At 37.8% G+C, this 15,560-nt stretch overlaps 1 protein-coding gene across 1 annotated transcript in view; it reads right to left on the minus strand.

Moving 5' to 3' along the window:
- suclg1 (succinate-CoA ligase GDP/ADP-forming subunit alph) overlaps positions 1–14,744 on the minus strand; it is a 19,692-nt gene extending 4,948 nt beyond the window's left edge. The window contains exons 1-7 of the mRNA XM_078260933.1: positions 14,637–14,744; positions 11,868–11,968; positions 9,123–9,239; positions 8,679–8,891; positions 7,989–8,046; positions 7,457–7,540; positions 5,096–5,247 (exon numbers count right to left, since the gene is read on the minus strand). Of these exons, the coding sequence (XP_078117059.1) occupies positions 5,096–5,247; positions 7,457–7,540; positions 7,989–8,046; positions 8,679–8,891; positions 9,123–9,239; positions 11,868–11,968; positions 14,637–14,670 (759 nt within the window). The 5' untranslated portion in view covers positions 14,671–14,744. The remainder of the gene's footprint in view (positions 1–5,095; positions 5,248–7,456; positions 7,541–7,988; positions 8,047–8,678; positions 8,892–9,122; positions 9,240–11,867; positions 11,969–14,636) is intronic.
- Between the last annotated feature and the right edge of the window lie 816 nt (positions 14,745–15,560).

The raw sequence follows: 15,560 nt of genomic DNA on the forward strand, positions 1-15,560 counted from the left end.
CCTTCAAAGACACCCTCTTCTACTGCAATTTCAGCTCCATGTTCAGACCTGACACTGGCAGGAACAAGATGGCATTCGCTAATATAAACTGGAGAGGACTTTTAATAATTAAGACTAGCAGGACATATATCAGCCAGGGAAATGTTGAGACCTTGGATAGAAATGCACCGCTAATGAGCCATTGACACTTGCAGAGTTAAACAGGGAAACGCAGAGAAAGGAAATATCACTTTAAAGTGCTCTGAATGTTACAAGCATCTGCTCTGTGCGTTGAAAAATGTAAGCACCAAACACATTAGCACCAAACCCCACTCAGTATTCAGAAGTCAAATCACGTTCTGAATAAACAAACCACCCAAATGTGAATCAAGTCTTAAATCTACCTCAAACGAAAGGGGTTTAATTACGCTATTAATCCCTGCCTCCCTTGATACTAAGTACTAACAATGCATACAGGGAGGGGAGTTATACTGTCTTTCACTTTACTTGTCTTTTGTCTTCCACTGTTAGCAGTTCAGATATATTCCCTTAATTATGGGACCAACAGGATAGTTCCCCCACCTCTGTGTGCTAACAGGACTGTATAGCTTTGTTCTATAAACACAAAACAGCACTGCTCCAAGGTGAGAAATTGTACTCAAGCTTAAAAAGCCAAACTGAGACAATTATACGCCCCTATAAACATGACAGGTAGGCATGAATAAAACTGGCATGTGCACAGACACGTGGAGCTCACAAACACTTTTCTAACCTCAGCCTTCCTCCAGACTACAACATGCGTTAGTACTCAGTGTTGTTTCCGCAGAATTACAAAGGGGTTTAGCTGAGCTCAGTGGAGACAAGCTGGGTTAAAAATCAAGAGGCTGACAGAAAGAAAAAGAAAAAAAAATCAGTAAACCTCTATGGTGGCTTAGGTGCCAAATACTCCAATATACTTGATATGCATGGAGCAAATTGCAATATGGTTATTCTGTGTAAAACCTATTTCTGACTTCAGAAAGCCTGTGAAATTCATGCAATGATAGGCAGATCTTTGATACAGGTGACTTTTTAAGACTATATTATGTTGGCAAGCATCGCAGACACTGATGAAGACTGAACCTTGAAATATGCCCTGGATCATAAAACCTGACAGCAGAGCCTAGTGGGAAATATAAGGTTGTTTTTTTGAATTTTACAGAATTAAGGCGTCGGTAGATAAACAGTCTGCAGTAACTCAACTGTTACACTGACAGATACTGAAATCAATACTTCTTCCCATTTTGGTCTAATGTGTCGGAGTTCGATATATTTAATGTTGCATGACACAAATCAATCATGACACTGGACCTTTAATTTCACTGAGCAGTCTGAACTTAATGTGTCAAGTGTGGCACAATATGTCAAATTAATGTCAAATGCAGCATCTTAAAAAAAACACTATTTTCTCAGTTACAGTGGGTACGGAAAGTATTCAGACCCCTTTAAATTTTTCTCTTTGTTTCATTGCAGCCATTTGATAAAAACAAAAAAGTTCATTTTATTTCTCATTACACTCAGCACCCCATCTTGACAGAAAAAAAACAGAAATGTAGAAATTTTTGCAAATTTATTAAAAAAGAAAAACTGAAATATCACATGGTCATAAGTATTCAGACCCTTTGCTGTGACACTCATATTTAACTCACATGCTGTCCATTTCTTCTGATCCTCCTTCAGATGGTTCTACTCCTTCATTGGAGTCCTGCTGTGTTTAATTAAACTCATTGGACTTGATTAGGAAAGGCACACACCTGTCTATATAAGACCTTACAGCTCACAGTGCATGTTAGAGCAAATGAGAATCATGAGGTCGAAGGAACTGCCCAAGGAGCTCAGAGACAGAATTGTGGCAAGGCACAGATCTGGCCAAGGTTACAAAAGAATTTCTGCAGCACTCAAGGTTCCTAAGAGCACAGTGGCCTCCATAATCCTTAAATGGAAGAAGTTTGGGACGACCAGAACTCTTCCTAGACCTGGCCGTCCAGCCAAACTGAGCAATCGTGGGAGAAGAGCCTTGGTGAGAGAGGTAAAGAAGAACCAAAGATCACTGTGGCTGAGCTCCAGAGATGCAGTAGGGAGATGGGAGAAAGTTCCACAAAGTCAACTATCACTGCAGCCTTCCACCAGTCGGGGCTTTATGGCAGAGTGGCCCGACGGGAAGCCTCTCCTCAGTGCAAGACATATGAAAGCCCCCATAGAGTTTGCCAAAAAACACATGAAGGACTCCCAGACTATGAGAAATAAGATTCTCTGGTCTGATGAGACCAAGATTGAACTTTTTGGCGTTAATTCTAAGCGGTATGTGTGGAGAAAACCAGGCACTGCTCATCACCTGCCCAATACAATCCCAACAGTGAAACATGGTGGTGGCAGCATCATGCTATAGGGGGTGTTTTTCAGCTGCAGGGACAGGGACGACTGGTTGCAATTGAAGGAAAGATGAATGTGGCCAAGTACAGAGATATCCTGGAAGAAAACCTCATCCAGAGTGCTCAGGACCTCAGACTGGGCCGAAGGTTCACCTTCCAACAAGACAATGACCCTAAGCACACAGCTAAAATAACAAAAGGAGTGGCATCGGTACAACTCTGTGACCATTCTTGACTGGCCCAGCCAGAGCCCTGACCTAAACCCAATTGAGCATCTCTGGAGAGACCTGACAATGGCTGTCCACCAACGTTCACCATCCAACCTGACGGAACTGGAGAGGATCTGCAAGGAAGAATGGCAGAGGATCCCCAAATCCAGGTGTGAAAAACTTGTTGCATCATTCCCAAGAAGACTCATGGCTGTACTAGCTCAAAAGGGTGCTTCTACTCAATACTGAGCAAAGGGTCTGAATACTTATGACCATGTGATATTTCAGTTTTTCTGTCTTTCAAAAATGTCTACATTTCTGTTTTTTTTCTGTCAAGATGGGGTGCTGAGTGTACATTAATGAGAAATAAAATGAACTTTTTTGATTTTAGCAAATGGCTGCAATGAAACAAAGAGTGAAAAATGTAAAGGGGTCTGAATACTTTCCGTACCCACTGTAACTTCTTACTATAAGTGATGGCGTCCTACTGTACATGAACACACAGCTAAACTTTGGCTTATTGCACACGAGGACCAATCAGGATTCAGCGATATTTGAAACAAAATCTGATGATGTGGTCCGATAATCAGATTGAATTGTCATTTTGTTTCACTTTATTCACTCTTTGTGTTAGGGTTAGCCCATTTCCTGTTAGGATGGGAGTTCATTTTGTTTTGCTGTGTCCTAACCAATCAGTAGAAAGTGATGTATCCTACCCACCATTTCATTATCAGTAGACATGGAAACGTTTTTTTATGAAGTTCAAAAATCTGTTAATTTTAGAGGTAGATGTTTTCCAGTCACTATTATTTATAGATGTAGCTAAGTGGACAGCTAGCTATGAAGGAAGATTAGGTCATCATTTTTAATTCCGCCAACAAATCTCTGATTGGTCAGTTTTTTGTCCTACCGGTCGAAACAGCCTTCAGTGCGCACCAGACCTATTTGAAACACTTAACAAATCTGAGATGTATTCAGAGGTCTGAAAGCAGCTAATTGCTGCTGATAGAGCAGACACCTGACTTTTTTTTAGAGGTAAACTCATTATAAATGACACCTAATAATGTGTATTAAATGTTACAGAGAAACATTTCAAATTTAAAGTTTTCAGGGGCTTAAATAACCCAATGACACCGCTCTTCAGTAATGTAGTTATCAATAAGGCAACACAAGGTAACGCAAAAACAAAATTGTTCTTTCCCCATTCGTCCTCTAAAAGAAGAATTAAGTGTTCCATAATGCATGAGTATACAACATGTTGACAGATTTCTCTTGCCAGTTAAAGGCAATAAATTCATATCACGGGTAACGTATATATACAACAAAAATCAAAAAATCTCATGAACAAGCTCCTTGATCAGAATTCTGACTTTAAACTCAGAACTCAATTCATTTTTTTCACGTGGCCCTAATCCTCTTCCATAGATAATCAATTAATCGGTTTGAGACGTTTTTTATGAAAAAATGTTTTAAAAAAGTGTGAATATTTTCCCGTTTCATCACTCCTCTGTGACAGTAAACTGAATATATTTGAGTTGTGGACAAGACATTTGAGATTCTTTCTTCTAAGGCTTCAAAAAACTTTTTCCCCCTTTTCTGTCATTTCATAGACCAAACAACTAATCGAGAAAATAATGGTCAGATTAAATCGACAATGAAAATATTTGTTAATTGCAGCCCTAGCCTTCACTATTTTGTAGTATATATTTACTTTGGCTGAGCTCACCTGATGCTTCTTTCCAGGAACACTGTGCTTCAAATTAATAATCACATGTGTTCGTATACAACTGACTTTCAACGGAAGATCTGCAGCTTACTCCCACTCTCTGCTGGGCTTTTTCATGCACACGTTTCATTTGAACTGTCCCTCGCTGTCAACACTCTGAGAGTGGGTGAGGGGGTGGTGGGTGTTGTATTTTATTTGTTGAGTGAGAGAAGTTATTCTCTTGAGACGCCAGCGGGAGATTTGCATGCATTAGAGCAGCCGAGGGCAAATCAAATCCATTTCTCAGCGCACACACACACACACACACACACACACACACACACACACACACACACTGAACAGATTAAAAGGTCATCTGCAGGGTAGTGCAAGTACAGGCCTGGTGAAGTTAAAAATGTTAATTACAAGTTTGCACTTGGCAACATAAACCAACCATCACCCTACTTCTCTTTATCACATGTGGACAACACAAACATGTGACTGCGTATCAACACTGGGGATTTCTAGAACATGCCCTGTGAATTATATCTCCATCCCATCTGCCAATCTTTATCTTTATACGGACATAGAAAAGTGAGAGAGACAGCCTGAGGCTTTCTAGTGTTTCCTACCGCTGATAGATTTGAAAGGGAATGACTAAGAGCTAATTCAGAAAAAGATACATTTTTAATACGAACACATACATCTGCACAGGTGAAGCGCTGTAGCAACGGATATTACGAGGAGAGTGAAGTAAAATAATGGGTGTGCAGTGTGTGTTATTTCCTTACAGAGTTGTGCTGTTTTAGGTACTCCGCAGCATTCTCCTCAGCATTGCCTCCAATTTCTCCAATAAGGATGATGCCCTCTGTTTTGGGATCCTGCAGGAACACCTCTAGACAATCTATGAAGTTTGTACCGTTGAATGGATCCCCGCCAATACCTTGCAAGACACAAAGCAAACACCTGTTGTATACGCAGGACTCTGAAAGGATAATTCCTGTGAATACTCAAGGATCCCATGGCTGCTCAGCCAGAGAGTGGAATAAGAAACAGGTGGAATAATATGGTCGATAATCAGCTTTTGATTGAGATTTGTTCACAGTTCTTCACTGGGGTCGTCCGAATCGATTTGGCACTGCCTGAATTGTTTCATGGGAGCACATTAGATGTTACTTGTTAGGTTCAGCATGATTTTACATAATCAGCAACAAACAATGAAGTGGAATTGGGAAGTATTACATTTTAATTTATTCAATGTATTCTCTTCACTTTTTTACACATTTTGCTACTGAGAGATTTATATTTTTGCTAAAACATGCTAAAATGAAAAATAACAAAAGGCCAAAAATATCTGTCTTTTAAGCTGCTAAATGCTCTCAATGTTTATGTGTAGCTGCTAATTTTGCCAATCTGGCTTTTGGTGCTGAGGAGGTAGTGTACATTGGGTTTTTAAAGCTTTTTCATTGTGTACCAGCTGCCTGCTGTGTCTGGAAACAAATCTGAGAGCAGTGAGATGTAATCAAAAATGGTGAAGTTGCAGAAAACCAAATCAATGAGCTGAAAGATGCTAAAATGCTTCATGGAGGTGAGGAGAACTACAGCGTTTGGTGATAACTCCCTGTAGGTTTGTCACTACAAGTGACCCCTCTTAAAAATATTGATTAGAGCGGTTTTGAATTGAGTCTCAAACACAACAATGCATTATTGAAAGTGCAGGTAAGTAACACTTTATTTCAGAAATAATGTTAAGCTGAATTGAAGTTATAGAAGCAGCGTTTAATTTGACATCAAAGTCACTTTAAAAGTTTGTTTAATCGTATAACGATACAAAACGTATAATGGTCCCATTCCACCTTTACTGTATGTCTGCATGGGAATTTAATGACACCTTTCCATTCCAAGGAACATGACTTACAACGCTTTCCTAAATCACAAGAGTCCAATAATCATTTTCAAAAATCATTTCCACAAAAATTACACCAGGATCTATAAAACCATGGAGAAACCTTCCTGACATTAATCTTTACGGACAAAACGTCACCTAGATTTATATTCTAACCATTAAAAAACCTGGCAACACCAAGACAGAAAAAAATTACATGAATAATAATCAAAGAGAAGCACATTACCAGCAACAAAGATGACAGTGATATTAAATATTGTATTAGCTGTAATTTGCTGTAGCCCCTAGGTCACACTCAGACTTAAAAAGTCACTAGCAGAACTACCAATAAACCTCCTTAATGAACTCTACAATATTTAATACTGTTGCAGAACTGGCTTTATGAAGTCTGGATAGAGGACACTCCATAATTAAAATGTCTAAATAATAATGAAGCCAAGCTGTTTTTCAGTCAATTTCGGTGTCCAACGAGCCCTTTAATATAGATTTTCTGGTGGTAGATAAGTTGGCCAAAGAAATTAGTTTTTGTAAAATAATGTATCTTTTCATAGATATCGTATCATTGTTTCCCATACTTTTTACAGACCGTACCCCTTCAGACTTTCAACCTCCAGCTACAAGCAGACAGACAAAGTCTCCACTTGCATCTGAGCCACTCAATCAGTCTGTTCAACCTCATTGGTGCCCTTCAACTTCAATGTTCAGATCTGACAGGAATATTTCAAGCAATGATCAGAAAGTTAGTAAGTGCTTTTTCAATACAAAGGGTCTGCGCTATTCGCTGGAATGCATCAGAGTCTGATGAGTTTTGGTGCGAGGGGAATTTAGTAGATACACCTTCCTATTTGTATGAAGTTCAATAAAATGTTCATGAATGTTTTCATCTCCTGTAACCTAATTGTTAAAGGCGAAAGTATAGAAACATTACAAAGGCCGTTGTACTCTTCGGTCTAGCCAACGTTCACAAAGAGGCTCAAATTAAATGTAGACGTGTTGTTACGTGTCTGGTATAATGTGACAATCCTGTCTTCAAGCCAACACATAAATACAATGTCCTCCATCATTCTCTGTTTAGTTTCCTCAGTGTCTTCTTCCAACAAACCATAAAACAACACACTGTATCAGGATCAATTTGTTCTTTCAGTCCCAGCTAAGTATTGTTTTAATATCGTCTGGATATGAAACTAAGTTGTGTTAATATGTGCTACATTTAAATTCAATATGCCACAGGTCATTGGTAACCTACCAACGCAGAGTGACTGGCCCAGGCCGACTTGGGTAGTTTGATGCACAGCTTCGTATGTCAGGGTGCCCGATCTAGACACAATGCCTGAAAGAAATAAAACATTTTTTTTTTTTTGGTTAATTTTTCTTTAAAATCACAACCAGACACTTCTCCAATCAAGGGTGATAACATGATATATAAGGCAGCTGACATTTTCTGTCCAACACTGACTAAAGCATTGCATCCTGACGGTAAAAACAAAAGAGATGGTAGCTCTGTAACAGCTGTTTAGGGAATGATGGCAGTCGGTTTACTGTAAAAACAGATTTCCTGAAAGGTTCACTGGTCAACAGCAGCACACACTGCTTATCAAGCTGTCAACAGCAGAAGTTCAATCCACGATTTAAGTACAGCGTTTAATTTGGGAAGAAAAGAAAATAAAATAACCATTTAAAAGGCAACTTATATTTTCACGTATAAATTAAATTCTTAAAAGATCCCAACAAAGAGTTTGAAGTGTGTGATTTGATGACTTTCATTGACAAAATCTCACCAATTCTTCCCTTCTTGTGAATGTGGCCTGGCATGATCCCAATCTTGCACTCTCCAGGCTGCAGAAAAGATACATTTTTTTTTAAAATTTTTAATAAAAATAAAAAATAAAAAAAGAACTACTTACTATGACATACACATTTACATGACATTTGATTGTGTTTTTCTACTACTTATGCTCGAAATATTAAGTTTCCCAACTTAAAATGTATCTTTACTGTAGAAAATCTTGTATTTTTATTAGTCATTTATTATTTAGATTTTTTTTCCCTACGTTATAAGTTCACTTTAAATAAACCAGAACAAATTCAATAAGTATTCAGTGCACAAATTCCCACAAGTGAGGATAACTAACTTTAAATTTCTCTTTTTAAATTTCGCTATACTTTAAAAATCCAGAAAACATGAAATATTCAACCCAAATAACTGACAGTATTTATTACTACCAAAAACAGAAACAAAGAAAACAGCAGTATAAGTTAATGTTCCTTGACTTGCATTCACTGTTTAAGGTAACAGAATATTAATGCATTCAATCTGAATTACTACCAGATCTTTGAGAGGGAGATTGTACTTTCAACTTTCTCAGCCACAACTAAAAAATAAATAAATAAAAAGCACATGCATTATAATGTGCGCGTGTGCGTGTGTGCGTGAGAGAGAGAGAGAGTGAGTGAGTGAGAGAGCTTACATTGATGACTCCTGGGCAGTTGGGGCCTATGAGGCGGGTGGTGCCCTGGCGCAGGAGCTTATGTTTGACTCTCACCATGTCCTGCTGGGGGATGCCCTCAGTTATGCACACCACCAAGGGGATCTCGGCGTCAATGGCCTCAATGATGGCCGCTGCCGCGAACGGAGGAGGAACATAAATCACAGTGGCATCTGCCCCTGTGCCCTCCTTTGCCTGAGGCGAGGAATAAAGGTATTGGTGGTGCATTAAAAATGGAAATTATAAAGCTATGAAATACTGCCATCTAATGTTTCTTTAAAATCTGTAAACACTTTACAGTCCTTCACAGGATATTAGCAGCAAATCTGTCAGATCCATATCACGTCATATTTTAGCTTCAAAACTGTTTTGTTTTTTTTGGTTTGTTTTTTAAAAAAAAAGGGACAACCACTGATGTATACATACCTCCTTGACTGAATTGAAGACTGGCAGGCCGAGGTGCGTCTTACCACCCTTGCCGGGGGAAACACCTCCAACTAACTGGGAGCCATAGTCAAGAGACTGCTGACTGTGAAACGTTCCCTTCAAGGAAAGAGGAAGTATGTATATTAGTGTGTAATGAAGTGGGGTACAGCCACTTTCTTTAGCGTCAACCTTGAGATATCATTACAGACAGAGGAAGGAGGAAATATGCTGCCATCCAGGTTTAATCACCTGTGCCGCGGGTGAGTAAAGGGATGGATACAGAAGTGAGGCTGGGACCTTCTAGGGGATTCAGCTACCGGTAAATATATTTGTTGAGAAGAAATCAAAATGTTCTTGACGGATAAATAATGATGTAAGCTTAGTTTAATCTCCTTGCAGAACCTTTGAAAAAACAAACAAATCAAAAGTGGCTTCGGATATTCTCCAACATCGACAGTAAAATACCTCCCAAGAGTTTAAAATAATGTAAAAGACATACGAGTCAAAACAATCATTTTCCTTAAAACACAATATAAAAAAAGTTTTTTGATAAGGATCACTTAAATTATTATTATTTTTTTTTTTTAATTGTGACCTAAATATGTACTAGGCGGAAACACATTGCAGTTAATAAATAAACACATTTGTATTAACATATTGACATATCTATAGATAGCCTATAGATATTTTGGCATTTCTGCCCTGCAATTAAAACATGGATGCTAGGTTGAACTTTTCTTGAACATTTCATTATTGATCCTGGAATTCTTGTCAAAGTGCAGTTTGGGGTTTGAATATTTCCCTCAGTGTCGTACATCATACAGCTTCAATGACCAGCTGTAACAAGCTGATACAGAACAAATAAAGGGGAAAAGGTGGAAACTGGATGTTGAGACGTTAATGTGTGTAGATAAAGAGAGGGATACTGATGCTGGTAATCTTAGCCAATTGTTATTACTTGCTGTTTATAATGTTAACGTGTTTGGTACAAATATCACCATCAGGACCCATTTGAAAATGAAAACACAAAATGAAGCAGCAATGACACTAAAGGGAGTACAAGGAGGTAAAATCCTGTGAATGAATCTCAGATGGACAGTACTTTCCCATGAAATGAGTGCATCAAAACAGTGTACATTCACTTTCTGCTGAACAAATCCTATAAGTCTGTAGTCTGTTAATAATTACTGGAGATGGTGAAACAATGTAGATAAAGCAGCCAAGGCTCATAACCACAAGTGCAAATAAATGACCGTCATGTAAAAATGATAACTAGCCTTTTAACAGGAATTAGAAGCTGTGAATCAGCATTTCTTCCCCTAAATTGTGATACACTCCTTCACCTTTTGCTAACTTTGCTGTTTTTGCCAGTCATTACTATTGCAAACGTTGGGACAATAACTTTGAAAAATTGCTTGCTTATCAAGCCAGAGAGACACATCAATGTGCACTCAATAGCACTTGCTTCATTTCTCATCCCTTTCTAATTACCCAGAGTGTTCACTGGAACTATATTTAACAACCTTTATTATGTTGAAGAGAAAACGGAAGATTAAAAATGGAATGTGTGCAAGGACAGAGGGGGGGGGGGGGGATATAAATCTGTAAAGTCCACGTTTCTGGCTTGATGAACACACTTGGCAAGATTTTTATTCTCCTTGACTGGACACGGTTCAAAGAGAATCACCTGAGCTTTTTCATGCTCTTGAAAAATCAGTAGAAAGTGTTATCACTGACTAAAACATTCAGAGGAAAAACTGAAGTCAAAGTAAAAAACATTTTTTCCAAAACTAGCTAAAATAAAAACAGGAACAAACCTGATTTACAGGCCTTTAAGGGAAATAAACAGCTCTTGCAACAATGATACTAGAACAGTTGAAATACATTACAACAGAACTAACTGATCATGAATATTATCATTATATTAATACTACAAATTGAAGACAAACTAAGGTTACACTTTACTTGAAGGTATCTACATAAGAGTGACACGACACTGTCATGAACGTGTCAAAAACAATATAAACAAGTCATAAACGTTTATGACATAACGGTTCTGTCATTAAGTGTCATTCGGTTTTTGTCATTACAAGTTAAGGTTAGGGTTCATGTGTCATGACAGTTACATGTCACTCTTATTTAGATACTTTCAAGTAAAGAGTTACCAAAACTAGTTATTTGGTCAGATCCAGTCTTGTGAAGACCTTTGCACTTTACCTAAAACTCTTTAAATTATACTTGATTTTTCTTTAACAATTCATTTTTTTATTTTATTTGACCTAGTACTGCAATTCTGTTTCTCCGTTCTCTCTATTGTAGTTTTACTAATGCAACTAATGTCTACTCTGAATATACGAAATTGGTTTTACAGATGTCACGTTTGTCTGCCCTGAGAGAGGGACAAACAAGTCCCTCAGCAATACGTTTCAGTTGTGAAGGGAAAGGAGTGGGGGGGGAAATGCGACACTACCAAGCCAGGGCCAAGCGGGCCGTTCACAGTTGTTGCGGTCTGCGTTGCCACGACGTGTAGTTAGATTTTTTTGAGAGGTGCGCATCAGGCTACGGCGTAGTGTCCGTATCTCCGCGTACCTACAGCACCGATTTAACGCAGGACTATAAATTGGGCTTAAGTCTGTGTGTGTGTAGTAAGAAAAAAACTGAGATTTCACGACAAGATTACAGTAACCCAATCTGATGTGAAGCAATAACAAAAACGTGGTGCTCTAACAAGTCGTCAGTACAGACCTGCTTCCCTGTGAAACCTTGGCAGATGACCTTCGTGTTCTTGGTGATGTAGAGGTTCTTTCTTGATCCTGTATAACAGTGCCTGACTCCACTCTGCTGCACTGAATGGAGAAAGAGAAAAAGGGTCAAAGTCAATATAAGTCATCAAAATCTTACAGAACTGAATCTTCCTATCCACACAAAAAAAAAAAAGAGGACAATAACTGTATGCATTTGAACATTTTGCATTAAGGTGTGCAAATACATAAAGATAAGCTGTGATTCCAAAATGCTTTTCAACAGCAAGCCCTCTTTCTTTTCACAGTGAAGGGTAAAATAAGTTCAGAAATTCATTTTTCTTCCAAGACTTTCGGCTCACAGTGTTTTGTCAACAATCTATTTGCTTCTGCAATCATCTTTTATTGTTGCTGAGCTACAATTTCAGCTTCAGACTTGACAGCTGACTTTTAATGCACCTTAGTTTTCTAAGATGTCCTATTAATATTTTTTATTAGAGACGGTTGCTTATGCTGTGGAGCTGTTATGTGTCAACTACTGAACTACTGATAATGCTATTATTCTATACTGTAAGCTAAAATTGCAGAGTAAGCTAACTGCATTATTCAAAACCATATTTTATTTTGGAAGTGGACTCATAGTACTTCACTACATTTAATATGCTTGACAGTGCATTAAATGACTACTGCACATGTAGTCACAGGGACTAACTCAGAGAATTATCACCCAGCTCTGCAATATTTAGATTATTTTAGCGCAATGTTGTTTTGCCTTTCCGGCCCACATATTTACCGTATAATTTAGTTCAGTCCCACATCTATTATGAACTGTTTCCAGCAGCTGCAGACAGCGGCTTTCAAATCCCTGCCTTATGAATACTGTAGTCAGTAGCATTCAGGTCAAAATGCAAGTGAGGAGGCTCTGTCGAGTTTTATTCTACTGTGAGACAACTGATAAGACCACAGTTGTTACACAACAAGGTTCAAGGTTCTTTATTGGTTACGTACACAACAATAACAAACAGTCGTTGGCAAATCCTGGCAAAATCCTAGGCCTCAGGCACTTCCAACAACGCTCAATAACTAACTAAATGAAAAAGCACACAAGTAAAAGCAAAATCTGAATCTAAGCGCAAGTTAAGATATAGGGCAAACATATAACCAATTAAAAAATTAATGATGTAATATAATTATACATTTGTGTAGACGGTGTTACTTGTGTTCTATCTGAATGTAAAAAGGAATGTAATAATGTATATATGCATAATGAGAAGTGTGTGTGTGTGTGTGTGTATGTATATATATAAAAAAAATAAAAATAATAATAATACACACACCTCACTATGAGCTACTACAGACATAGTGAGTGGTTGGACAGATGTTTTAACTGAGTGTTCAATATGGTTTCAAAATCATAGCTGCTTCTCTTTGCATCACTTTTCCAGGGAGAAATTATGTTTATTTGCTTGCTTTTATGTTTTACTCTTGTAATGAAGTATTGTCCTAACAATGGCCAATTTGTTTTTTACTTGAGTAAGCACAGAGTATAGAGTAGAATCATTGTATATAGCCCTGCAATCACCATCTAAATGGGTTGAACGTAAGCAATAAACAAATACATATGACTTACGGTATTTAATGCTGAAAAGATTAGTTGATTGCCAATCAACAGAAAATGAATGAATTTTTTTTCCACTACTTTCTGACATTTTGTAAAACACTTAACAAATAATTAAAAAAAGAAAAACTGCAGCCTTAGACTTATTAAACAACACTTAATTGAGAGTTTGCTCTATAAACAACTTATAAGACACTGTGATGCCCGTGAACACTATACTACAACTGTTTGCCTTTGTTAAGTGCACTAATGGCACACAGATGTTCTGAAACCTTAAGCTACTATTTGATTCATTGTGTTACCAGATCTATCTCGAGTAGGTACAACCCTGCAAGAAAAGGCAAACAAAAGATATCTGCTAGTAACGAAATAAAAAGGTTAAATAAGGCAAAAAGAAGAGAAAAATAACTGATGACTACCTGTGATCCTCTGTATGGTCTTAAAACTTGTGAATCGACTTTTAAAGATTTGACAAAAGTAACCTATTGTGGTCTTACATAATGGACAATCAAAACAAGCGTTTGACTAAACTAGTATTATTTACCCTCTCTGTGTGAACTTTGGTCTACTTTCAGAGACAACCTATCAGTGACAATGTACAAAGTTCAGCTAGCTCAATGTCGCAACAAAGTGATAGCTAACGTTACTAAACTATCTTAAGAATCCGGAAAACTAAAAAAACGGTAAACATGCATGCTGTAGACTGACCTGAACAGCTAATTTAGCTGCTTCCAATCACTGCTGGGTGAAAAGTAACATAAGCTACTCTACCAAAACAACTTGAGCAGAGTCAATGCACACGCTACATTTAGTCGAGGGGACATGCAAGGTCAAAGACCAATACTTGCTCTGCCTGGGGGCAGGCAGCGGGTTAAAGTTAGATTTTAGCTAAACGTTAGCTAAAAGCTAACTAGTTAGCTGACTTGCTAAATGTGAGTAATAACAACACAGATGGTTGGCAGGCCAATATGGCTAACTAGCCTGGAAGCTAGCTGACAGTCAACCAAGGGGAGCTTTGCTAGCCAGCGCAAGACTGTACAAGCCTGCAAAGCTCAGCTTATGTACAGCACAGAGCCAACGAGTCTACTTCTATTACAGAAATTAAACAGTCAAACATTTCAAGTTACTACAACTAGAATTTACTAAAATACTTACAAAGCAGCCTGGCAAACAACCTGCTGTGAGACATCTTCGGTCATTCACCAATGACACCGGAGGCTGAGGACCCGACACACGGATCTTAGCTGACTACAAATATGGATTTTTTTTTAATAAGCTTGAAAATATATTTTTGTTTCATAATAAAGTCTGGGCTTTCCCGTTTTATGTATAATTGCCTGCTAATAGTTTTAATCATGAGCTGTTAATATAGTATATTAAACAGATACCGGTGTAAAAATTTCCAGGCGAAATAAGCGGCTGCTTCAATTCACAATGCATTCTGGGTAGTGTTGTTCTTTATAGAGTTCGTGCAAAAAACTTGCCAGCACTAGAGGGAGCATCAACCACATGACCTGACATTAACCTAAAAATAAAATTAGATGGAGTTGGAGATAATTGTTTAATTTATAAAATATCCACTTACCACCTTTTTCTAGAGCTTTCAACCACATACTGTAAATTTAAATGAAGTATATTAAGTCTGTTGTGTAAAATTAGCCTACAATTATACTGCATTTACTGGACAATGTTTAGGTACTGGAGCTTTGCTTGAGTATTTCATTTTGTGAAAATGTTTTCCTCCATCACGGGGGAATATTGTAATCTATACTTCACTATAGGCCTATGTGTCCCATGGTAACTTGCACCATGCAAGTAACCATGGGACACATACCATGGGATGCAAGTTGCATGTATATTCTTTTACCAATACTTCACTAAAATACAATGTGGTAGTAATACAAACTAGACCATCTAAAACAGTTTATATTATATATGACATATTTAGGTATTTAAACCTAAATCAGTAATGTCATACTGTTAAAGGCACCATGCTGCGTTTTGCAAAATAAATATGTGTTCATTGAATTCACAGTAAAGATAGGCCTATGGCATGCAACCTACTTGTAATGGGAGAAT

Source organism: Sander vitreus, chromosome 2 (assembly GCF_031162955.1).
Source record: "Sander vitreus isolate 19-12246 chromosome 2, sanVit1, whole genome shotgun sequence".
NCBI lineage: Eukaryota > Metazoa > Chordata > Actinopteri > Perciformes > Percidae > Sander > Sander vitreus.